At 42.5% G+C, this 14123-nt stretch overlaps 1 protein-coding gene across 6 annotated transcripts in view; it reads right to left on the bottom strand.

The window, feature by feature from the left end:
* Window positions 1-14123, bottom strand: part of thsd7ab (thrombospondin, type I, domain containing 7Ab) — a 190355-nt gene that overhangs the window by 53128 nt on the left and 123104 nt on the right. For all 6 annotated transcript variants that reach the window (XM_027286087.1, XM_027286090.1, XM_027286088.1 and 3 more), the window contains 2 exons: window positions 2017-2132; window positions 377-512 (listed from right to left, as the gene is read on the bottom strand). In XM_027286087.1, the coding sequence (XP_027141888.1) occupies window positions 377-512; window positions 2017-2132 (252 nt within the window). The remainder of the gene's footprint in view (window positions 1-376; window positions 513-2016; window positions 2133-14123) is intronic.

Raw genomic sequence — 14123 nt, 5'->3', positions numbered from 1 at the left:
TATAAACCATGTTTTTGTTGATGTTCATGTTGAATGTTGAATAATACTAAAAACACATTATGACACGGCCCTAAGGTCCTCAGGTGAGGAACTCAAAAAAGTTGTGTCTTCATGTCATATTTACATTTTTTACTCCAAATAACTCTTTACAGAACAAGCAAACATTGTGACAAAGAAGGTGAGCTTTGGGTTTAAAGGCTCATGAGTGATAGAGAGTCACTCAAGACAGACAAGAAAAGCTGGATTTAAAGAAATATGATGTCAGGGTTCAGGACAACAATAGGTAATCTCAGCCGACTCAGACGTTTTCAATCCAAGCTGTAAAGAAGATGAAATAAAGCACAACCTCTCTCTGACACGAGCATTATCAGATCACCTGAATCCTGGACAGCTTTTAGGGACCTCACAGTCCCTGTCCTCCTCCAGCACCTCCGGACAGTCCTGTCCTCCGTTGGACGGCAGCTGGATGATAAGGCGCTTCCTTGATTGCTTTCTCTTCACGGCGTTGCCGGCTGAACAGACACAGACAATTATTGAATTAAAATAAGAAATGTTCGACTGTGCATGGGGAAGCGATGAGAAACATGTCAAAATGATAAGCTGGGCTTTCTCTGTTAATAGTCCATGAAGAATGGACTTGGAGAATGCCACTGCCAAATCTAATTGGACGGCCGGCTATCGTAGACAACACGTTCGTCTGATTACTCGGGATATCAAGCCAACAATGATAGAAAAATCCCATTAGACCCTGGATCTGACTCAGATTAGATTTATGGTATGTACATGTGTGGAGTTGCCCTCGAGTAGTTCATTAAGACGAAATGAGCCTCTGGGTAGTCCTGAACTCTGCTTCAAACCTTTGTATGTGGGCGGTGTATAATTCTCTGCACAAGGTGAAGATATCAGCAGCATGGCATTAAAATGCAAGGCCATCGGTGCGGCGCGCTCAGAATGAAGAGATTTATGTCACCGAGTCACATCGAGAGGTCATCAAAATATGGACGATAATGATTTTCAGGCATAAATCAATTTAACGTGTTCGCCACTGCTCAACAGCTCGGGAAATGGGCTTGCATGACAAAGGTGACCTCATCTGAACAATGTTTTCTTTTTTCCCTTGCGCAGCGTGAAAACAACAACATCAACGCGGTGACACTTGTAGCCACGAGCGAGTCTGTGCTCGCCGGGCGCAGTAAAAGGAGATCGACCCAAAAGGTTGTCTTACATGCCAATCTGTCAAATTAATTATGTGTAACGAGACGCGAGTGCATGTGTTTATGTGGTAGTTAATGTGTCTGAGTCGGAGTAGTTTTTCCATACTTCTGCTTCTGTGTACACGTCTACACCGGATGGAAACATTTTTAATTGATTGGAAATCTCGCCATAAGGACCCATGTCTCTGTCTGTCTGTCTCTTTTCAGGGTTATGCCTAGTCAGGCAAGCTATTGGTTGAAGATGCAGTCACATCTCCCTTACTAAAAACTCTCTCTCTCTCTTTGATTTGATTTGATGTCTAGGATTTAATTGTATCTAGCGGTGTAGCTGCCTCGGCCTCTCTTCCCTATTTAGAGCCAGTGTTTGGTTTGTCTGTTAGTGCTACTGTAAAAACGTGGCAGCTCTAACACAGTGTAGCTCATAACATCATATGATAACCTCTGTTGCCATGGCATCATGTAGCTGGCAGTTAGTGATTTGCTTTTTTTGACTACTTGATGATGCATCGGGTGATCTGTTCAAGTGAAGAAGAAGAAGAAGAAGGGGATGCAGAGCTGCCAGCAGCTGAGAAGACAGTACAAACCATGAGTGTAAGATCTCTCATGATAAGATGGAGGAGTTAACGGCGCTAACCAGGCAACAGAGGGAGTGTGGAGAGTGTAGCGCCATAGAGACGTGCCTGGAAGAAATCACTTTGGACTCGCTGGGAACTCTGGACGGCTTTCAACTTGTGAAGACAGACAGACAGGAAAGCAGGGAGAGAGAGGGGGAACGACACACATTGGAAAACTGGAATCATACCTGCGTCACAGCTGACAGGACACGGTGTCCAGTCGCTGAAGGGCGTCATGATGCAGTCCTTCTTGCAGGGCAGCTGACACGGCCGCACCGTGTTGGGTCGAGGGCCGTCTGGACACCTAGACGACAAAAACACACACAGACACACACACACACAGCAAGGTTGAAGATTTCCACTGCTGGGAACTCTTTACACAGTCACCAAAGCACAACAGTGAGTGGTCTGAAACCTCAGAGATCAAATAAAACTGAATTATGTTGATGTACAGCAGTGGGCTGATACCCGGTGGATTTCTGGGAGACACTCAGACACAGTTACCACGACTGAATCTAATCCATACGTATCAGACTGGAAGGAAAGTGCTTTTCTTTAAATCACAGGGTGCTGAACAAAAACACTGGGTATACCTCTCAGATAAAACCATGGCGCTTTTTATTTTACTTTATCAGGTTTCATCGTCTAAAAATCACAATCTTGTGTGGCGGGAAGATGAAAGTTGCCCAGTATGTCCAGATTAAATTCCACTGTCGGTTATAGGCACTTTACCTCCCTGCAGGAAGCAATAATTTAAGTACAGGATGTAATGAAGGGCAAAGAGGCGCTGGCAACTGCAAGATGAAGTTAGGAGTCAGAAGAAAATGATGTGTTTGTGTAAGTCACCGCACTCTGAACCCCTAAAAATATACGACCATCTTTTATTAACACAGATAAGAGCAACGCGCTTCACTCAGCGCTCGCCGATACCTTTTCATCATAAAAGATCACTGGACGTATAGTTTTATGGGCCGAGTGTGTGGTCACAGGTGCTATAAAACACTAAACACTAAAGTTTGAGCTGTTCTCTGGACAGCTGGCTCCTAACCTGGGAGTCCTGACCCCAACTAAAAGTTGCCAAAGCTTCATGAGGCATCAAGAGACTTTTAAGGAGTGTAACAAAACCTAAAATATACAGTATATATATTATGTACTGAAGGCTGATATCACAGCATTTCATTCAATTCTGTGAATAAAACTCATCTGCCTCTACCTCATCCTGCATTAGAAAAGTTAAATCAACCAAAGAGCTCATGGAAGTAAGGAGTTTATCCAAAGCGACTCACAAAAAAGGGAAACTGAGGACGTGTTGCAATAAGTAATACTCGTTCTAGAAGAGGAATATATTCATCATGTCCATTTGTTGGTAGTGTTGGAAAGGAGGTCCTCCCTGAAGAGCTGCAGGTCTTCAGGAGGTTTGTGAAGGTAGAGAGGGACGTTCAACCAACGGGGATCAACAGAAAAGTTTGGATTGTCCTGAGCGTACGGGTGGTGGCGTCGTTCATCCTTTGATACAGCATTATACTGTAATAAAGTGGGTAAACATGAGCAGGACCTTGGAAATATGGATGGTTTACCCAAACTGTAAAACATCGACCAGGTCTCGATGACTTTCACATAAGCACTGACAGTCAGGAGTAAAACAGTGGCTTCTAGATACTTAAACTTAAAGCTTCAGTAGATATAACTGTGGAGGTTTGGCACAGCGGCCATCTGGGTATTGCTTGAATGCAGAATGCAATTATTCCAGGCACAATCTAGGGCAATAAAAACTGATGAAAACCTCCATAATCACATCCAGTTTATGACTGATGTATGCCATCTGGCTGACAGTACTCGAAGGAGAGATGGTCAAATCCCCCAACAGGCATCAGAGGAAATGTTCAGCAGGTCCACATACATGAATTTCTCTCTGCAAAGGAAAAGTGTAACACACCAAGCTCCTTAAGGTTAAAACCAACAGAGTACTGTAGCAGACCGGCCTCGGGACACAAACTCCCTTGATTTAATTAGATCCTTCCATCAGTGAGCGATAATCCTTTTGACGACACACAATTCAGGGTCAAGCCGAGGTTTTCCGAACAAGAGTTATGGTTAATCTCCAGTTATTTAAGTACCTAGGGTCCTCTGTGCATACTACTCAGCGTAGATAAATAGGTCGAGACAGACCTGCTGAAAGACATCTTGTAATCTGATCTCTGCAACCTGGTCTCGCAGCGGGGATGTTGCTGCTCTGTTTCCTCATCCCTATGGTTGACACACTGATCATCTGGGTCAGGTTTAATGTTGCTAAGAGTGAGCGCTTTCCTCTGGGCGCCCCGTACTCGTTAGCAAGGCAAGCGATAGGGAGCCTCGCAGGGAAAATGTAATAATGTAACAGCGACACAAGGAGAGATTTATTTTTAATACCAATAGACAGAGCTAAATCCCTCTCGAGCAGAACAAATCCTCTGGTGTCTTTATACAAGTGAATGGTCCCCTGGAAAAGAAAACACAGATGCTGGATGCAGTGGGGGGTGGATACATTTACATATTCAGTCTTTAGCTGATGTTCAAGTGAATGATCAGGTGTCTACCCTCGAGGACACTTCAGCAAGAAACAAGTTCCAAGCCATGAACCCGAGACTGCAGAGCAATGTCTACACTAGACCGCCCCTCCCCCTCGTGCTAACCAGGATTTTATCACTTATATATAAAAATCTATTTTTACTTCACAATGTTTGTAGAGATCAAGGAGCTCTTTATCGAGGGTAAACCTGACTGCAGTGTGAAGACGGAAATAAACAGTGTACAGAAATCTGCAGGATCTAAACACAATCAAAGTGTATATAGAACAGAGAGAAAAGCAATTTATTATATAAGCAATCCAACGAACAGGAGGCCGATATCAAACCTGCAGGGACATGACCCAAATAATTTAAAAGGGTAACTGGTATTTTACAACCTGGGCCTTATTTGCCCATGTTTTTCTGTCAAAGAAACTTATGGGGACAACAAGTTTTGGATTTGGTCGAGTATTAAAGGAGAGTACTGGAGCCTGGAGCCACAAAATGAGCTACAACGCAATCGCGATGGATGATCATGCACCAGCTGCCGCGCGACCGTGAAACTGGTGGGGTTCCTGTGGGTGCTTTGACCCTATATGCTGTGATCCTCGGCTCACAGAGAGGTTTCACAGCTTGGACAGGTATAGAATTTTGTTTTTGTTTTTTCATTTCTCTGTGGAGCTCTTTCCAGAATGTTGGCACAACAATCTGAGCCTTTTAGTAGCAAAAACAAGCACTCTTAATGGATGTATTTTGATGGTGCGAAACTGCCCACAAGGATTACATTGTAGCCTGTTTCTTGGCTGCGGTCTGCAGCACACTCACTCACACGCTGGACCAAATTCAGAACTTGTTGTCCCCATTAGTCACTTTGACACAAAAAAACATGCAAAAATGAGGTTCAAAAAGTTACCCTCAGCAAAACAATAGAAACTACTTCCACAAAGAGAGAGAGAGAGAAGTAACTCTCCAATTCAGATAGTTGATCAAAGGATATTGATGAATTTCCAAGTTCTATTGGCGGGTAATAGGATGAAATCCAGCACAGATTCAGATGCAAATAGGATACCCTGAAGAGATGTACAAAACCACTTCACATCCCACCACAGCTCAGTCATCATTCTTAAAATATGCAGACGACACAACCATAACCTCCATAACCACAACCACCAGCTCAACACGTCCAAAACACAAGAACTCATCATAGATTCCCATCCTCAAAAACTCCTATGCATGTCACAGGAGAACCCGTAAAACCTTAATGGATTCATATTTCTTGGCACACACATCAGAACGATGCTCAAATGGAACATCAATACAGATTGCATTACTAAAAAAAAAGACTGCTTTTCCTAAGACAGCTCATCCATCCATTTTCTGTAACTGCTCATCCTCATCAGGGTCGTGGGGAATGGAGCCTATCCCAGCTGATTTAAGGCGAAAGGCGGGGTACACCCTGGACAACCATTCACACCTACGAGTCACCAATTAATCTATTAAGTCTTTAAACTGTGGGGGGAAGCCGTAGCACCCGGAGAGAAACCCACGCAGACACGAGGAAGCTGAGGATCGTAGCTCTTGCCGTGAGGTGACAGTGCCAACCACCACCTTGCCACCTCAGCTCAAGAGTGTCAAAGTAAAACGAAACGTCCTCCTTCAGGTTCCCAAACCTATAATTGAGAGCTTCCTCTCGGGCCCCTTTCACCATGCTCACCTCCTCTTCAAGCTGATGCACCTCAAGAAGCATTTGTTTTCCCCACTTCAGTGAGAACTCTGAACACTCCTCCTCTGACCCTGACAGACGTACCTGTCTTAGAAAACCTGGATTGTGTCTTGCGGAAGTCTGTTGTGCTGGTCGCTGTGTCTTTTGTGATGTTGATATCCGTCTAACACCAATGAACTGAGTTTATATACCACGCTGTACCAACAGCAAATTCCACCAACCTCAGTCGTGTGGTCTTTAATAAATGATTGATTAGTATCACAGCAATACTGCAGCTGCTGCAACATTAAAATTTCATATTAAACAGACGTTCTTGAGTTTGTTATCCAAACAAGTGATCCCTGAACTCTCATTAGCATTTTTCCCTCAAAGGTTTTGTTTGTAAGTTGTAGTTTAATGTGTGTGTGTGTTTTTTTAAATCCATCATGATTTATTAAAGTTTTTTAAATGGAATATCGATGTATTTCTTTTGTTTTATTAATTCTCCCCACGTCATGAGAGATCACAGCACTGTATATATGATTTCCTGACTCCAAGAGTTCTTTGACATCAAGGGGTTTTAAACCTTTGACCTTCCGCTGCTGAAAAACAGTAAATGTCTGAAGATGAGATACATTTTTTTTCCCACTTGTTCTTAAAAGTTCTTAAAAATCTTAAAAGAGCATAAGCAATAAAAACAATATTCCTATTCAGATGAAACAAAAAAAGAAAAAGAAAAACAGTTTGACTTTTGCCTTTGATCCAAGTGGAACTGACTCGGAATACCAAACCAAACATGTGAGCGCTAAAAGACACGTTTTTGATGTGCAGATTGTCTGCCTTTTAGATTGTGCGTTCGCTCTCCCGCATACACAAACACGAGCAAATGTTCTGACGAGAGTGAGAAACAACAGCTTGTTGCTTCGGATGCCTCAAAGAGGTGGCGTTTAGCTTTTTCTAAGAAGAGACTTCTTGCGGTTTGAACTGAATTATGACTCATCTCTTAGATGCAAAGGTAGAAGTGATTAGTGATGCTGCTGGAGAGCCACAAAAGCTCTGAGGGAGGAAGGTCGGGGTGGACAAAGACACATGACTTGTCCTGTTGATTTTAATTAGGGCACAATGACAAACTACACCCTTTGCTATCTCTGCACCAGCTTGAATAAATCACCCACTGCTCGATGTTCATGTTTCAGTGCTTTATGACGAATGTTTTCTGTGACTGAAGCAGACATGAGACTCAAGTCATTTGGTCCAATTCAGTCCAACGTCAGGTTTTTCTTGGGCAAGTCAAGTCCCAAGTCAAGCCAAGATACTTGCAGTCTTACCTGCAGAATCCAGTCCTTACAATGAGAAAAGACAAGACCGGCACTGGCATGATGATCTGATCTGATTCATGCATCACCAGGTAGTGGCACATGGGGCTTGACTAACAGGGTCTTGATCCAATCATGATAATGTCATTCCCACAGTGCGCTCACATACTGTGTAACCTTACCCAAACAATTGTAATGTCAGTGCTGACAATGTGGTAGACTTTTTTTTGTTTGTTTGTCCACGTCTCCTTGGAGACCACCACCAGCCCTGCACCATTCCAGAAACCTCTTCACTGGATCTCCATCTACACTGAAACCATTGCCTATGTGAACTTCCATGCATCTATTTCCTTCCATTTATCTGGGGTCAGGTCGCATTCAAGCTCCTCCTGTGGGATACAGAGGCATTCCCAGGCCAGATGAGCTATGTAGTCCCTCCATCAGTTTCTGGGTCTGCCCCGGGGTCTCCTACCAGTTGGAACACCTCCAAGGAAGGACGCCTTTGTGAACTTTATAAACCGTTTTAAACCTGTTTCAGCTCTGTGGTTCACGTTTGCACCTTTGAGTCTGCTACCGTTCTCCTTAACGGTCTGATGTCAAGCCCTGAGTCTTGCAAGTCCAAGTCGAGTCTCAAGATGCAAGTCATCAAGACGGTGATTTGAGTCTACATCTTTGCTGTGAAGCTCTTTGTAACTGTTTTTGTGCTACGTGAATTTTTTACTCACTAACTAAAGTGAGGTCAATAAAGCTTGTTTCTATAGTTTTGTGATCATTTGATGCTGTAGGGGAAAATACCTTTTGGGTTTTTTTTTGTGTGGAGTTTGTTTTGATGTTAAGTTGTGCATGTTGTCTCTCTCTCTCTCTCTCTGTCTCTGAGATCTGCTTTCCTCCCACTGTCTTAAGATATGCAGGTCATATAAACCGCAGACTCTAAATCAACCATACTGTAGGTGTAAATGTGAAGTGTGTTTGTTCTGTTTTAGGGTGTTACAGACTGCATGCTGGGGTTGGACCAAAGCCCAGGAAAGCCTGAATAAGTACAGTTTAATAAAAATGACTGGGTGGACGGTCATGTCCTTGTAGGCAGTTAAGTCTCCTTATCCGGCACCTAAATTTCAATTGGGGTGGATAGAGTGATTAGTAACGGGCGTTTTTTTTTCTGTTCTTTTCATGGAAAAATCTCTCGCAGCTCCTGCTGTTGATTTCTCTGTGCAACTATCTCTGTGCTTTAAGTTCTGTCCCCACAGAGAGAGCCATTCCTCACTCCCAATTTTTAGTCAAATTATATCGCAGCCCCACTAATGATGGGCATTATCCCAAATTTAGATAATTAAAATTCAATTATATTCCAGTTTTCAAAGGAACAGGCCCATGCTTGTTGGTAGAACACAACATCAGGCTGAATACTGCACGGCACAACACTTGGCTGGCAGACTCTGAAGCGTAATATTGTCGTTTATGCATTTTTTATCATGTATACATTTTGTTGTTCTTTCATTTCTCTCTGTTTTCATTTCGCCTCTAATGTCGCTTGTCACGTTGATTTTGTTGTTTGAGGAATAAATGTTTACAAGGCGCTCGGGGGGGATTTTAAACCTAACTGCACAATTTTCTATGATCCTCTATCTTTGTCTTAACAGTTCACTTGTGTGTTTACGCACAAACTCTTAAACGAATGAAGCTATCCGGTAATGGCGTCTGGATGGTTCCAGTCAGTGTCACAATCTCATAATGATCTTTAAATGTCATGATTTGTAGCGAGGCGAAAGCTACACGGCACCCGGAGCTTGTCCCAAAAGCACGACATTAAAACGAGCAGTGCTAATGCTTATGTTTTTTTTTTTTTTGCTCGCTGCCGCTATTAGCGCGTTGAGTAATCTGTTCGGCGAGAGGCTGAATGAGCAGATGGTTGAGCAGGATGAAGAGAGGAGATTCAAAGCAAAGAAGCGTCTGTAGTTTTAAGAGAGTGTACACACACACAGAGGAAAAACAAGGTCTGGTGGGAAAAGATAAGGCCTAATTAATTTCATTATCAAAATTACGTACTACAGAACAAGAACATCATTTGTTTAATTTAGCATAAAACGGTTGCAGTTCTTCAAGGATCCTTTCAGTGGTGTCTTTGGCCTCCTTCTCGAGGACTTTCGGCGATCTATCACAGGGCCCGCGAGTAAACACAGCCTCCGCTAGAAAGCGGGGAGATGATTGACTGGGCTTAATACGGCTACTGTCGAACATCATAACCGTGAATCACTCCGTTTCCTCTTTCACAAATTCCCCAGCATCAATGTGATTATACAAACACACATTTGGTAGCAGTCAGCACACAGACTGTCACAATCAATAAGCAGACATTGTTGTTTTTTTGTTTCTCCCCCTCACACCACAACAGCTTTTTCGATAGGATGATAGCAGCCCAAGCCTGAGGCGCTGACATATTTGTCTCTGTTGTGTCTCTCTTTTTCTATTGGGCTGTGACAGTCAGTGTTTATGTGTGTGTGTACGTGACATGCACTCTGTGAGGTTCACTGCCTCAGGGCTGCAGGAGGAAAACAGCTAAGATCCTTCTATGAATGAGACGGGGTGCATCTGCATATGCAGAGGGGTGCATGTTTGTTTGTTCTGCCGGGATCCCGTGGGAGCGCTGATCAAGAATACCTGCCAGTTGGATCGTGCCCGATGAAGACGCACAGAGCAGAATATTTTTCAAAAACAGCCACGTTGAGACAGAGCTGCAGCATCTTTATGCTTTGGTCAAGAAATGAGCGAATAAAAGGCACCGGACATTGTGGACTATCAAATCTACAGAGGTTTCAAAAGTAAGCTTGAAGTAAGAGGTAACACATGAAAAGAATAAACCTGAAAACATGACTGAGATGCTTCCATAAGGGACAAGAGGGATCGTTTAATGGAAAGTTCTTTTGAAAGACCTGAATCCCTCCAGGATTCAACAGATTTGGAGACTTCTTATTAAACTCAATTAATTCTCTTGATTAACTGATTACCTGTCAGAAAGAATTGGAAAGTGATCGTAAGACTTTCTCACAGCTCAAGGAGACGATGTTTTGTCTGTCCTAAGATCATACGTGACAGGGAAGGACAGAAAATTCTTTCATTTGAGGGGCTGAAATTAAAGAATATGGCTTTTTTTTTCTTGAATTCATGGTAGCTGATTCTCTGTTGATCAACTAAACGAACCGTCTCTGTACTACAGAGCAATTATAAGAAGTTCATTTAAGTTAATTTAGTCAATTAAAGTAACTCTTCTTTCATTATTTTGTCATATTAGGGATCTGGATGTGTTGATGTGTCGGTTAAGGAGGGATGATTAATTCAGAGGGAGTGAAACAAGGGAGTGCAGTTAGTCTGCGTTGGGCACATTAGTCCATTTTCATATGGACCATATGATTTGACCCCATTGGAGTTCTGCTAATTGTAGCACTGATGGTTGTTGCAAAGTGCAAACCAGGTACCGTGAGCATGAGAGAGAGATTCATGCCAGTGTGGTTTTAATTTACAGTACAACAAACACAGCTGCATCAGCACTGCAAACACTGATGTCTGTCCCATTAAAGCCAATGAGGCCTCCAAATTAAGACATAAAACAGGTTGTTTGTTGAAGCTCTCCGGAGCGAGCGACCCATTAAAGCACGATCTGACGTCTAACTCTGTGGTCGAGGTTTAGTTAGTTAGTTGTTGCCACAAAGGTTGAGGGGAAGATCATGCTCAGTTAATGTTAAGGTTTGGGTTAAATTGACTACTTTGGTATGGATCGGGGAGCGTCATCATGTCAACATGGTTATAACATGGCCTCCCCTTTGGCATGGAGGCTAAATCCAGAAAGAGCAGTTTAGTTGAAAAGAAACCAGGCTATCCACACGACCATCATGGAATAACAACCCACGTGGTTGAAGCGACCAGCCGTCCACTCGACTTTCTCCCTGAGGAGACATTCTCATGCCGTCTTGTGTCTCCGTTTGAAATAAACCAACAAACGAAATGAAATAAATAATCCACTTTGCTGTCGTCCTCCTTGGGAGGACAGTCTTGAAGTGGTTATCAATGAGATGTATTGTTCAGCTCTTTATATATTGCAAATGTCCATCAATATAATTGTTGTTGGTGTCAACTCATGACAGCTGTTCATCTTAATTACTGGCAGTTTGTTTGCTGCATGTTGTCATTATATTTTCAAAACGTTTTATTAGTTTTTTTTTAAATAATGCTCACGCATGTTGAGTACTGATGATTTGGCCTCTGGCTCCGTTAATTGTCTTGTGTTGTTTGGAAATGTAGCTTTGATTGCCAGACCTCTTTCATAGCTGACACATGTGACTAATTGGCAATCAACCTAATAGGAGCCATCTTGGTGTCAGTGTTTGTCATTGCGAGTTGAAGAGTCAAAGTCATCGAGGCGTTCGATATTACTTCATGTCCTGTATGTATATGTGTGTGTGATAGTTGTGGGAAAACTTTTATGTGTTAACGGCTAAAAAAAAGAAAAGAGCAGTGTTCAACACCCCGGGAGCTTCTTTCTGTTGCAGCGCAGTGGAAGTCTACATGCTGGCTTACAGCCTGTTACCGGACCCCTGCCAGTGACAGTGGCCTGGAGGAAAATCCACCTACAGACTTTGAACACCATGTTTTGAACTGTTACAACAGTCAGGGTAGCTACAAAAGGACCTGATAATGGACGCCGAGGCACAGCTGGGGTTGTGTACAGGCTGAGTCAGAATGAGGGAAGCTTCTTCAGCACCACGGACAGCTGCCGCCTCTCCGTCTTTGGAGAGACTCGCTGTATCTGTCATGCTATGCATTTCACCTGCGGGCGGGAGGAAAGTGAGGCCGCGATGACACATGCAACTTTTGTCTTTGTGCTGTGGTCCAAAGAAACGTGGACGCGTTCACTTTGTTGTGTTTGTTTGTCTTTTCTATTCAGGCTCCTCAGTGACCAGGCGCTGAAAACAAAATGAGTTGAAGGAAAATCTGATTGGATTTGATTCTGTTATGTCCCGGTAATCGGGAACATTCACAGATGCTTTCACTAAACCTCTCCAAACTATTTGCAACTTCTGTTACTAGACTACAGGAAGAGCAGTTAAAGGAAATTTTAGTTTGAAGTTGTGGCTTTTATTTTGGTAACTTTCTGTTAGTAGCAGCAGTAACCCTTTGATTTATTCATCCATGTTATGTTTTGTTTAGGAGCTTGAGGAATGAATACTATGTAATACTATGTAAAGTCATACTTGTTTCTTTCAACCACACGACATAGAAATAAAGGAAGATCAGGTTAATTTTGATGTGTAGCAGGTACAACACATGGGCTGTTCATTAGAGGAGACTAATACACATCGTATAGTCTTAAAATCACATTATCATACTAAGTATGATGCTAATTTCAGATTGGTTAAATATGTTTTTATTTTTTCGCCCGTTTAGAGACACGAAAGCACAGAGAGGGAGCGGGGGGACAACACAGAGTCCAACCTGGGTGACTGCAGCAAGGACTCAGCCTTTCTACCAGTGCATGGTCTACCAGTCGAGGTACCAGGCTGCCCTGGCTGAATGTTGTTTAAGAATAAGTTTGAAAGTGAAATCTGCCGATAAAAACTATGCAGGAGGTCCTAAAGTCAAAATCATACACACATGAAGTGAAGGATTAATCTCTAAATCAGAGTACAGACATGAATCAACTAAACATCCAAAAACAATCCTCATCAAACTTCTGAAACAACTCGCTGTAACGGCTGCTGCACTCCACAGAGTATAACCCCAGGTCAGCACATTCCCGACATCCACCTGCACAGATTTACACTAGTAAAGCTGAGAGAGTATGCCGAAAAACAGAAACTGGCAGCTGGCAATGTGTTTTTTTTTTCACCTTAAAGATGCATACTTTTAAGTGCTACTAAAATATTACCACAAATATGAAAAAAAAAAACAATTTGATCCATTTATTAGCCGCAGTTTTATGTTTAAAATCTAATTTGTGAATCTCCGGGACACAGTGAAGTATTCAGGGGGAAGTAATAATGCATGAGGGAAGGTAAGGCAGACTTTAAGATGAATTTCCAGACAGCTCCATCCTGAAGTTTGACCAAAAAATAAAAAAAAATAAAGAGGAAGAGAACTTTAAAAATCCATTATCTAATCACACACAACTACACAAAGTACGGCAGGTCAAGGTTGAAGTAGCTCTTCAAAATCTGAGTCTGTCTCGACATCTTAAGATCCTTTTTTAAATTAACTTCAGTGGAAGTGAAGGGAGAAACTTTAGAGACAACATGAAATTCAATCTCTCTCATAGTTTCTGTGTTTTCACTATGAAATTCTCTCTTTGTCCTTTACGGGTTGAGTCACGGCACAGGAAGAGTAACACAAGCGTGAATTTAGTACTAATAACTGTAACTATAAAAAGCGAGAACACACAGCAGCCACTGTAAATGTCAATGTAAAAAGTGGCACCTGATGTAGCTGGTGAATCAGTTTCTACATAAGTGCTTCAGAAAGTGGTGATTTGTTTACAACCTGTCTCTGAGTCTGAGTGATTCAGTCTCTGCTGCCGAAAAAAAGAAAACAAAGCAAGACGTTAAAGACACACGGCTGCATCTGAGATAGACGGTAAATGTCAGAAAATTACGAAAGCGTATCGAAGTGGACCCAAGGAGCCTTCAGTGTCCTTCCAGCTGATTTTTCCTCCTGTACAGCCTCATTTCGTTTTAAAATCCTTC

The sequence above is a fragment of the Larimichthys crocea genome, chromosome XIII, assembly GCF_000972845.2.
Source record: "Larimichthys crocea isolate SSNF chromosome XIII, L_crocea_2.0, whole genome shotgun sequence".
In the NCBI taxonomy this organism is placed as follows: domain Eukaryota; kingdom Metazoa; phylum Chordata; class Actinopteri; family Sciaenidae; genus Larimichthys; species Larimichthys crocea.
The sequence above is the reverse complement of the archived record's forward strand: the minus strand, read 5'-3'. Positions and strand labels throughout refer to the sequence as shown.